The 12,084-nt window shown below is 56.1% G+C and overlaps 1 protein-coding gene across 2 annotated transcripts in view; it reads right to left on the reverse strand.

Moving 5' to 3' along the window:
- The window catches only part of MYO7A (myosin VIIA), an 86,990-nt gene that overhangs the window by 74,484 nt on the left and 422 nt on the right, over positions 1-12,084 (reverse strand). For both annotated transcript variants that reach the window (XM_073808402.1, XM_033862206.2), the window contains exons 2-5: positions 8,153-8,305; positions 893-1,077; positions 283-404; positions 54-196 (exon numbers count right to left, since the gene is read on the reverse strand). In XM_073808402.1, coding sequence (XP_073664503.1) covers positions 54-196; positions 283-404; positions 893-1,077; positions 8,153-8,305 — 603 coding nt within the window. The remainder of the gene's footprint in view (positions 1-53; positions 197-282; positions 405-892; positions 1,078-8,152; positions 8,306-12,084) is intronic.

A 12,084-nucleotide genomic window follows, 5' to 3' on the forward strand; every position in this document is an offset into this window, starting at 1 on the left:
CTGAGGCTGGGACTCCCGCGCAGCTGCAGCTCTGCCCAGGGGCTCGGGCCCACCTGGCGACAGACACGTGACTTCTCCAGCAGGTACTGCTCGATCCTGGCGCCCTCGATGGCGCCCCGCTTGTTGAAGTGGATGTCGATGTACTTCCCGAAGCGGCTTGAGTTGTCGTTGCGAATGGTCTTGGCGTTCCCGAATGCTGCAGGGTGGGCAGACGTTCATGGGTCACGGTCAGTGTCAGTCGCCCCCCAGCCCCCCAGCCCCGCCCTGAGAGCCCGGCCCTACCTTCCAGGATGGGGGTGGCTTCCAGCACCTGCTGCTCGATCCACGAGTGCTGCCCACTGATGGCCGCCAGGAACTGCAGGATCAGCTTTGTGCTCTCCGTCTTCCCTGCCCCAGACTCCCCACTGCAGAGGAGCCCCAGGCAGAGGCAAGACCTGTTACTGCCCTAAACTACGGCCCCCCCTCCAACCAGCTCCCTATCTGTAAAATGGGCTGACACTACGGACCTTCCAGGTCTGGGGAAGGCGGAAGGAGCTCAGTGCCCTGCCACAGCTAAAGGTCACCTTCTTTCCCCTTATTCAGACACACACGCTCCTCCACCTATACTGCCACACAGCATGGCACGAACTAGATGCTCGATCAATGCTTTGTTGTTTTACCCTCTGCCCAAGAGAGAACAGGAGCCTAAGGTTGCAACTGACCATAATTTAACAGGAGCCAGCAGTAAACAAGGTTGGTCTCAACAGTTAACATGCGCTTTGGTAGCATTAATAGAGGTATAAGGCCTGGGCAAGGGGAGGTGATTCTCTATATTAGGAGGCATTAGCGGGAGCACAGAGCAGGAGTTCTAGGGGCCAAGCCTGGGGCTCCATGCTGGTCCTGGGCCGCCCACCTGATGATACAGCACTGGTCACGGCTGTTGCGCTTCATGTTGAAGTAGCAATTGTCAGCAATGGCAAAGATATGTGGGGGCATCTCCCCAATCTTCTTGTTGGTGTACTGGCGGATGTGTTCTGGCGAGTAGATAGAGAGCAGCTGGTAGGGGTTCACAGCCACCAGGATGGAGCCCGTGTAGGTCTGTGGGCAACAAGGAACAGGGAGCTCACTCCTTCCCACGTGGGAGGCTCTGACTCTAGAAAGCTCTCAGGCTCTGCCCTGCTCCGTCCCTCTGGAAGGGACAGCACTGGCTTTGGAGTCCCATGGATCTGGGGTCAGAATCCTACCTCCCTATGAGCTGGGGGTGGGGCCTTCAGATTAGCATTGGGTCGGGCTCACAGTAGGTGCTCAGAGACATTTGATGAAAGGAGGGAGGAAGTGGGGAGGGAGGGAAGGCGGGTCTTAAAGCCTCAATTTCCATATCTTTATCCGTAAAATGGGCATAATATAACTTTATGAAAGAAGATGGTGGACTTTAAAATTTATAGCACACTGCAGGTAATTCTCAAATGCTGGCCCCCACCTTTGCCTCCAAACCCTGCATCCCAAACCTTCAGAGCAAAATTCACAAACTGGACCTTCCCAGAGTGGAGGAGTTGGGTTGGTGAGGGGGGAGTGGAATGAAGCCATAAAGAGCTAAAGGGGCTGGGTGGGCCCCAGTCTCTGCAGCACTGCCCCTGTGCTGTGGGGGACAGAGTGCCTCCAGCCATCCCAGGCAGTGGGGACACACAGGCCAGACACACCTCAGAGAGCCTTCTGGGGGCTTTCTCTCCTCGGGCTCCTCTGCTAGGGCACCTACATGCAAAATTTCCTGCTGTGGGCCCTGCTACACAGGGGACACAAGGCCTGGCCCTCCTGCCACCAGGACACAGGGAGGCCCTCAGGGGTTACTTCTCCTTCCCTCCCCACCTCTCCCCACTCCAACTCAAAAAGGTCAGGCCCAGCTTATAAATGGTGACGGATCTATTGACATCTGGGCCCAGAGGGGTTGAAGAAAGACGTGACTGTGCAGGGGAGGCGACAGCCCTGCCCATCCCCTCCCACCCAGGGCCCAGTGCACCATACCAGAGCCCCAGTCACACCCTAGCAGCCTCGGCCCAAGGTGGCCGTGCAGGGAAGGCGCTGCTGCCAGCACCGCATGCCAGGGCAAGTGCCCACCCCGGGGGCAGGTGTGGCCATGCAAAGCTGCCCTGGGCTGAGCGCCCCAGACCCAGGCTTCTCTCCTGCCAGACATTGTCCTTTTGGGCCCCAGTGGACTCTCCTCTCCCCCTGGCTCTTCCTACCAGCTAGACTCCGGTAACCAGGTAGGAGAGACAGCCACAAGGAACATCCCTTTGGCAGATCACTTTGCTTCTCTAAGCTTCAGTTTGCTCATCTGTAAAAGGGAGATGGTTAACACCCACCTCCCAGGGCTGTCATAGAGACCAAAGGGCACAACCTTTGACAGGTGTCTGGTATAGAGTCAGCTGTCCACAAATGCTCCCTTCCTTTCTTCTGAATACTTCCCTAACAAAGCGATGCTCAACGACCTGGCCTCGGGCCAGCTAGGCTCCGTGCTGTCATTCAAGAACCCTTCCCTGAGGCACGTGGGGAGGCTGACAGCCACACGCTGGGTGGCAGGGAGGGAGAGCCTGGGGCCCTGGCAGCTTGCACCGAACACACGAATTCCTTGAGATTGGGGCGGTGGGGGGGGGGGGGGGGGGGGGGGGGGACGGGGGAGTGGAGGGCTCGTCAGTGGGGATCAAGCACAGAGGCATAAAAGGACAGGACACTTGGGAGGATTGCTGGGAAAAGGTCACCCTGGCAGCTGGGGCGAATGAAGAGCAGCTACAGATGCAGGAGGCAGAGACACTATTTCAGACCCAATGAACCGATCAACGGGGGGAGTCAGAGCCAGACTGAGGTGGCCCTGAGGACAGACCAAGCACAGGGCAAAGGGAACGCTGAGATGCCACAAGCAGCCTTCCAGGGGCTGGGCCTGGACCCTCTTCTCCCCCTCACAGCTCCCATGGCCCTGTCTACTCTGCCCACAGCCCAGAGGGCCCTCCTGAGCGCTAGACCCCTCAGCCTCCTCCCCCACTTGACGTCCACCAGCCTGTCCAGATGGGAGCTCACTCTCCCCTCAACCCTGCTCCTCCTCTGCCTCCCGGCTCGGCCAACAGCACCATCACCAACCTTCACGGCCGACCTTCACAGCCGACCTTCACAGCCGACCTTCACTGCCGACCTTCACCACGGACCTTCACCAGGGCGGACCTTCACCAGGGCGGGATGCCGGGAGGCCTCCCTCTCCTTCATAACAATGCACTTCACTCCATGGGCACGGCCACCTCCCCGGCCAGGCGCCTCCCCTCTGGGCTCCCAGCTTCCACACTGGCCCCTACAATCTGTCCTCCACTGGGAACCAGAGTCAGCTCTGAAAATCTGACTGTGTCATCCTCCTCCTGAAAACCCTCAGGAGATTCCCCATGGCCTCAGGACAAAGTCAGTATCCTTCCCCTGCCCACAGACCTCCGAGCCCTGGCCCTCGTTATCTGCATCCCACAGCCAGAGGCTCCCTCCATATTAAACCTTCTGTTAAAAGCACCAAACTCCGTCCCCTGCCCCCTCACCCAGCTAATGCCTGTTCATCCTTCAGGTCCAAACGGAGATGAGCGCTCCCCCCGCAGGAAGCCAGGCACCCTCCTGTGTGACCCATCACAGCCTCCATGGTCCCCTTCACTTGGCCCCCGACTCCTCCATAATTCTGGTTCAAGGCCTCTGCCCCCCAGCCTCACTCCTCTCTCTACCTGGGGCCCAATACTGTGCATGGTGCGTAAGACACACTCAGCAAATGTTTGGCAAGTGAACGAATGAGTCACTAAATTAATGGACGGAGAAGAAATTCACTGCTGTCCACAGGAAACAGCAAGAAAAGGAGCTGAGGGGACAGGCCTGTCAGCAACACTGCGGCGGGCCTGCCTACGCTGACAGGAAGGATGGCCCGGGCTGGGGCTAGTGGAAAAAGCACACAGGTGTGAGGAGAAATGCTATCATTTGTGTAGAAAAAAAATTTTAATTATATATATATATATAAAATTTAATATCATATATATCATATATATATAGTCTTTCTCTTAGAGGATAGATAAGAAGTGAGGAGCAGCGGTCATCTCTGTGGCAGAAGGAATATTTTCCAATCTGTAGCACATGTACCCATTTCAAACTAAATAATAAAAACGAAGCCTTTTCCTTCAGCGAGAGGACCCGGCCCAGCAGAACAAGGACACACCACCTGCCAGGAAGATCCCTGTCGGGCGCAGGACTTGCAGCTTCCAGGCCAGCTCTCTCTGTATTGTCAGAAGGCCCCTGTGAGATGTAGTCATGACGCCCCTTCTCAGATGGGAGAACTGAGCCTCTGAGAAGGGGCGGGGCTTGCCAAGGTTGCACAGCAGATAAGCAGGGAGTGGGATGAAGGAGGGACCCTGGCACCAGAACCCCAGCTCTCGCCTCCCCACCTGGGCTCCCCCAGATCCCAGGAATTCACCTGTGAGACTGCGGAGCTGGCGGTGGGGGAGGTAAGAGAAGTGAGGGGCTTGGCCACTGCTGACAATGAGACCCAGGCCCATCCTGCCTTTCTCTGGGCCTTAGCACCCGTCCGTCCCCTGAGGTTCTAGGCACTGCTCCCTGAGGCCCTCTGGCTCTGTCTCTCCAAGGGTTCATGGTCAGCAGAGAGTTAATGTCCAACTACCCAGCACAGGCCTCTTCTCCAGTAATAAAGCCTGCCCTGTGGGCCCATGGGCTGGAGTAGGGAAGAGATAAGGATTATTCCCAAGACAAGGACATAGCACACAGGTCCCTAGGGGCCCCCAAGTCCCCAGGTGGAGTTCAAGGAGCCTCTCCTGGGCCAGAGACACACCCCAGGAGATATGGTAGGAATCCACCTCCTCCAGGAAGCCTCCGGGCCTGCTAGCCCTGGGGCCTCTCCCTTAGCAGACCATGGAGACCAAGACATACATCTTAGACACATACACCTTCCCAGTGTCACAGAGGCACCCACCCCATTGTGCCAAAGGGACGGCTGAGACCAGAAATGGGTGGGGACTCCCTAAAGGCAACCTGTCAAGACCTGGATCCAGGCCCCCCAGCCCCCAGACCAGGGCTCCAGCCCATGTTTAGCATCAGCCCTGCCACCTGTTGCCCGCAAGACCCAGGGACGACCCCTGGCCTCTGGGACCACCCAGCGAGAGGTTGCTAGGTGTCCTCTGAAGGCTCTGCTCCATGTAGGGTGCCTCGGGCTGACTTACGGCCCTGGGGTGCTGTCCCTCACACACCTGGGGCCAGGCCAGCTGGAGCAGGCAAGCCCTGGGCAGACAGTCAGGGACAGAGCGTCCTCCGGGCCAAAGGCTGTGAGTGGCCGTGGTAATCTGAGGAAATCCTGGGCGTGTGGGGGTGTGCCCAGGGTAACCCAAGCCATGAAGGGACCAGGGGTTGCCATGGTTAGGGACAGGTATGGTTTCTGGGCGGGACAATGGCCTGGCTGCTTCTTCAAAGCCCTGCTCTAATCCTACTTCACGCACCCAGTCACAGAATCATAGAGTCAGAGAGTCATTTGAGCTGACTCTTGAGCCCTACAATTGTGGAGCACGGCTCCCCAGACCAACAGACACCCAGCATCTCAGGCCCACAGACTATCCAAGCTGGGCACCTTCCAGGCGCCACGACTTGACTTCCAGCCATGAGTCTCTGAAGGAGAAAGACAGCTCAGACACCTCGTGTGGGCTCCACCCCCGTGCCCTCCCACCCTCACCCAAAAATCAGTCAGAAAGGCTACTAGTGAAACTTCTAATGAGGCAAACGGTGCAGATCCCAGCGTTCTCTGGAGAATCCACAAAACTCTAGAATTCTTTTCTTTGATCCCACAGTCAACCTAGGTAAGGCCTAATGTTCAGGCTGATTTCTCTGCCGGCTGCCAGTCTACCCTCAAAACTTCACAAACAAGATTCACTGATCTCGGACTGTCTGAAGTTTTTTCCTCCTCTCTCCCTTTTGAATCCTGTGTTTGCCTTTGTTCTTTGATTCAGTCTACCAACCGACTCCCTCACTTACAAAGAACCAGTTTGCCGGCAAAATCACTAAACTACGCGCAAAATAACCAACTACATGCCTCTGAATTATTCTTAGACATTGTCCGCGGGGTCCCTGGTGGAAACAACTCCCACCTCACTCAGCTCCCGCCTGTGAAGCTCACCCCCGAAAGGAGATTCAGGACGTCAGCTCTGCAGTGGCCTCCCTGGGCAGGCAAGTAGGTAGGCTCCCACTCACCTCCAGACCCAAGTGTCAGACTCCACCCAGGCCTGGGTGGGTGGCCATGGAGAGCCCCTGGACCATCCTGTGTCCACCTGCTGTCCAGAGAGAGGAGGGAGGAGGGAACCGCCAAGAACTGGGGTGCAGACACCAGTGGGTCCCATGGGATATCTCTGGCCTGGGCTCAAGTCCTAGCTCCCCCCCGCCATTGTCTAGGTGACACTGCTCACATCTGGAGGTGCCATTGTGCCCTGCCCTCTGGGTGAGGAAAGGAGTGAGAGGGGCTTTGTCGGTACTAAGGGTCTCCCTGAGAAAGCTGCTTGCTGTGCCAATGCAATCAACGCACGTCAAGGGCCCAAGCACAGCCTCTTCTTGGGAGCTCAAAGCTACAGAAGGACCCAGAGTGGGGAGGCTGGCAGGGGGCCTCCCGAGCAGCTGAGGCACCACAATTCCAGGACTTCTGAGGGCCCGAGAGTTCCTTGTTGTGCTTCCTCAGGTTCCCTCAGACTCTCCCAGCTCTGTCTCCCTGGCTCCCCTTCACAGTCCTGGCAAATCACTCACTCGGCACGGTCCTGCCTCAGGCCTTCTGTTCGTGAAGTGTCCCTTCCTGAACGCCATCTCCACCAGCGGCCAGGAGGTGACCTGGGAGCGAGACCTCACTCCTACAGACTCTGCGGAACCAGCTCCGCACTTCTCTCAGGCACTTATCACCCCACACCTCCCCTGAGCGTGCCCAGCCTGGGGACCTGGCTCAGGGGGCTCCCTCCTGCTCTCTCCTTGTTGTACACCCACAGCTTCCTTCACCCCTGAGCTGCTTGGGCACACAGCTCTGGGCCTGGCTAAGCCTTATAGAGCCTAAGTTTCCCTGTCTGTAAAATGGGACTAGGTCAGCAGTTCTCAGAGTGTGGTCCAAAGACCCCTGAGGGTCCCAGAGACCCTTTCAGGAAGTCCATAAGGTCTTGTCTTTTCCACCTCCATATCTGTGAGGCCAGATTTTCTTCATACACTTCAGTCAACACAATGTCACATCAGTCTGGATGTGAAGCAGATACAGGAATCGGGTTGTCTTCTATTGAGTCAGATACTAAAAATATTTGAAAAAAATGTAAAACAATGCCCCTCTTCTTACTAATTGTTTTATGTTGGCAAATACAGTTATTTTTCGTAAAAATACATTATCCTGTAATGGATTTTTTGTGGTTACTTTTAAATGTCTCAGTTAAATTTCTAATATGTTAAATATCAATAGATACAACCCACATAAACAAAAGCTCTTTGAGGTCTGCAATAATTTTTAAGAACATACAGCATTCCTGAGGCCAGAAAGCGTGAGAATCTCTAGACTAAATGATCCTGATGGGCCCTTCTTGTTCTCATGGTCTCTCAGCTCACCTCTTGGGATCAGCTCACTCCTGGCTGAGTGAGATGCTCTTTATTTGTCCTCTTGAGTTTCAAGGTGGGGAAGTGTGGGGGCGGGGGTGTATGACTGGTTCTAATTTCAAGGGTTTGGGGGATCAAGGAGCATGTCCATCCTCCGTCCCCTTCAAGAGGACACAGACTTCCAACCCATCCCCTCTTGACTCTGAGGACCCGTGGCAGGTCCTGACCCCACAGCAAACCCAGGGAGAGCAGCAGATCCCCCATCTCTGGGCAAAGCACTGAGCCTCTCACCGTCCCCTCCCTGGTCTGGCCTCCCGGCGGTTTCAGCCCTACAGAGGCACATGAACCCCTGGAAAAAACCTCCCCATTCTCCAATCACAGACCACACAGCCACAGCCCAAAAGAGAGGATGAGCCACAGACCCGAGCGGCTGTGGGCGTGGGCTGAGTCCCTGGTCCCCAGTGGCCAGCTGCAGAGGCTGGGCAGGGCTGGCTGCAAGTCAGAGGGACTGCGAGTGGGCGGGGCTGCTGGCAGGCGGGGCGGCACTCACGTAGATGAGATGGTCTCGGTATCTAATGAGCAGGTTGCGCAGGATGCCAGCTTCGTTGAGGTCCCCCAAGCGGATCATGTCCTCCACGCCGTGGACCGACGTGGGGTGCATGGGCTTGATGTGCCTGGCATTCTGCGGGGAGATCCAGTGTTCCTGCGGGGAGGCACAGTGGCTAACGTAAGCTAGTTGCGTCCTCCTGGCTGCACTTTGCTAGAGAACAGTCCCGGGAGGGACGGGAACCCCGGGTACCTGCGACCCCATAAGGGCCTCTCCTGTGGCCAAACACTATCATTTCTAACATCTATGAGGACGTTAGCGCCCACCCCTACCCTTCATGGACCACTCTTCCTCCTCTTAGGGGATTCTCTCTGCAGACCTAAGAGGTGGGCATGGCAGGGATTTTGGCCTACCTCATGGTTGTCATAAAGGGGATTAGTCTCTCCAGTCACCTTACAGGATGGAGTGGAAAGTGTAATCACTGGAGTTAGACAGACTTGGCTTCAAATCCAAACTCCGATAAACAAAGGCACAAGAATTATTCAGATAGTGCAGTATTTCCTGCTGCCACGGGGGGCAGATGGTTGCACATCTGGGCCATAGCCTTTGTTCTTTCAACAAGTTTGTGAAGCCGTGGTTTCCTCTGACCTCCCCCAGGTGGTCTCCAGCACCCTCTACTCACAGCCCCAGCTTCTCAGAGAAGTGAGAATCTCTCCTGTGCTCTGCACTGTGGCTACAACCTGAGTCAAACCTCCAAAGCCCTCTGGGGCCCCCTCCTTGTTCCCAAATGCCAGAACCCTGGGAGCCTCAGGACCAGGCAGAAAGCTGACTGGTTCCCCAGGCTGGGGTCGGTGCCTCCTCTGGGCTCCCACATACCCTAGGTCTCCCATTGCAAGGCAATGGTCACTGCCACTGTCGGAGCGCAGTTCTGGCCCTGACCCCTCCATTTTCCCCAAGGCTGGTTCCATGTCTGCTATACGCCTGGTTCACAGTGCCTCATATAGGGGCCAGGCACAAATGACGTGGCAGGGGATCCCCGATGAGACAGATGGCCGGCTGGGGACTACTAGGAACCAGTCTGAATTAAAAGCACAGTCCTAGTCATGGAGAGACCCCAGAAGTCCCCTATTCCAGCCCCCTCACATCACATGAGAAAATAGGATCAGAGGACCACGGCCCTCAGAGAGGTGAGGGGCAGGCCAGCGATTGCTCATGACTCCAGTTTCCCTGGCATTTCACGGCATCTCCTGGGCCAGGGCATTACATTCCAGGTCAGGCCCTCAGACAGCCCTGACGTGAATGTGCCTGGTGGTGAGATCAAAGAACCTGCCGACTTTCCAATCCCGTGTGGAACATTCCTCTCTCCCACCCTATTTCTTGATAAAAGCTGATCCAATTGGAAAATTCCCTTTCCCTGACTCGGTCCTAAGCCCTGGAGTGGGCCAGAGGGGAGAGGACGCTGGGCAGGCTGTCTGCCTTCCCCGCTCGACCCCAGCCTCTGGTCCCATAATTCCTCCCCAAGACACTTCCGCACAGAGTTAAGAGGTGGCTCAGCCACTGCAAGACCTGTAGCCCTGTGCACATCACATTGCTTTCCTGAACCTCTACAACCTCATCTGTGAAATGGGAATGAGATTAACAATCCCTTTTTCTTGGAGATGTTGGGAGGGTTAATTGATACAATAATGGCCAACCTCTGTTTCACTCCTGCCAGGTCTAAAAAGCGCTGGTGCCTGATAATTGCTCAACCAGTGCTGCGTATTATCACTTTAATGTTTTCCAGTTTTTGTTGCAAAAGAGATGTATGTTCTCATTTGTTTCTCTTAACATCTCATCATGGAATTACCAGTCCCGTCTTACAGTGAGGAGTCACATTGGAGAGGTAAAGTGGCGTGCTCAGTTAGATGGCAGAGCTGAGCCTTTCCCCGCCCCTTTCCTGCATGGAAGGTCGCCCGGCTGAGGTCAGCAGTGCTCAGGTCAATGTCCACAGACACCTACAGCACAGACCAAAGTGTAACCAGGGCAGAAACTGAAGCCTGGCCCTGAAGGCATACCAGCGAGAGACAGAGAGGGAACATGGCCAATTCTAGGGCCTGGGGGCACATTTGGGAAAGAGCTGGCCTGGCACTGAGCTCAGAGAGGCAAGGACCACGTGCTCTGTAGAGGAAGGGAAGGAGGGGTACATCTGCCAATGAGAACAGCCTGGACAAAAGCAGAGCCTTAGGACTCCAGTGAGGACGGAACCATGACCTTTCATTCATTCAGCAAGTCTTTACAGAGGACCTTCTCTGGGAGACCTTTTGTTGTGCTCTGGGGAACCAGATGTGATTCACCTGGTCCCTGCCCTCAAGCTGAGGGAGTCTGTGGGCAGACAGAGGGGTCAAAGATGATGGCCTGGAGGTGGGGTAGGGGGAGGGATGGGAGTAGGAAAGGCTGGTGAAAGGGGAGGCCAGAAGCCGCTAGGGGTCCAATGCCACTGAAGCAAACCCAGCCCCCTAACCTGCCCCCAGCCAGCCAGCCACATCCCTCCCCCCTCTGCAGCCCCCGTTCTCAGGGGGCAAGTGGGAGGGGACCTCTGGGATCCGGTGACACAGTTATGGGACACCATCTGACATGCAACATGACCCAGATGAAACTCAAGCCTGCAGGCAGAGTCCCTGGGCCCCACCCCTGGGGGTCCAGGCTAGCTTGTGGGCCTGTGTGTGCTCCAGCCAAATCCGTGTCCCCCTTCTGAGGCTGCAACCTCACAGGGGCTTCCTAGAAGGCCCTGGAACTGGAGCCTCTGGAATGACGTTGCAGGCACTCCATTTCTAAAAGCTCAGGGGACGAAAGTGTGGTTAACAGAACCTGAGCTCTAAGCTGCCACTGAGATGCTGGGAGAGGAAACACCTACACAGAACCCAGAGGTCCCGGGTCCTGACCCCAGCACCATCATCCACTAGCTGTGTGACTCGCCCTGAGGGTCCCTCTCTGGACTCCAGTTTCCCCTTGGGGTAACAGTTGCTGTCCTCCCTGCCTTTCACAGACACTGTGAGGACCTAAAGATAGAACTTCGGTCAAAGGGCTTTGCAAACCCCAAGGCGGGTATCCCCGGGGGCTGCAGGGATAGCAGTGATGTCCCTGCCTCCTCCACGTTCAGTACCAGGCCTCCAGCGTCCTGAGCCCTCCCCTGGCGCTCAACAGAGCCTTCTTCTCCAAGTCACTGCACCCTCTTCCACCCCCATCAAACTAAGAGGCTAAGATGGGGACTGTCTCTGTGCCCCCAGCGCCGGCCACAGCGTCAGGCACAACCCAGGTTACGGTGGAACCTAATCTCTCTGGTCCTCCATGTCCCCACTAGGCTGTACATGTGCCCCTGCCGCATACACACATGCCATGCACACGCACACATGTCCAGAGTTCCCAGGCTTCCCCTCTGGGCCCTCATCAGGGTCACCTTCTCTAAGGCAGGACCCTGGCTTAAGACCTTTTCTTCCCTCCCCAAGGCCCCACTCTCACTGTCTATTAAACTTACACTTCCTGTGGCCCTTTTCTTCAGGGCCACAAGAGATAAAGCATTCAACTGTTAGACTAATTCCAGGGCAGCGTCGGGGTGGACAGTGAATTCGCGTGATGCCGTAACCCCACAGAACGAGAGCGGGCGTTTTCAGACCCCCTCACCCTCTTCTGAGGCATTCACGTGTGATCTCACATATGAATCAATAACCCTGTGAGGGTTCAGGAGGGAAAGAGATTTGGCCAAGGTTGCATAGCTGGCAAGTGGGCAGGATGGGATTTGAATCCAGTCTGTCTGACCCGAAAGCACCCCTGTACCTGAGGAGCTCCCAGTCCGGTGCCACCTCCTGCCCCACTGTACACACCGGTATGCCCACACAGACACACATTTCTAATACCAGGCAGAATGGACTGAAGTGCTGGTGGAACTAGAACAGGTA

The sequence above is a fragment of the Tursiops truncatus genome, chromosome 8 (assembly GCF_011762595.2).
Source record: "Tursiops truncatus isolate mTurTru1 chromosome 8, mTurTru1.mat.Y, whole genome shotgun sequence".
In the NCBI taxonomy this organism is placed as follows: domain Eukaryota; kingdom Metazoa; phylum Chordata; class Mammalia; order Artiodactyla; family Delphinidae; genus Tursiops; species Tursiops truncatus.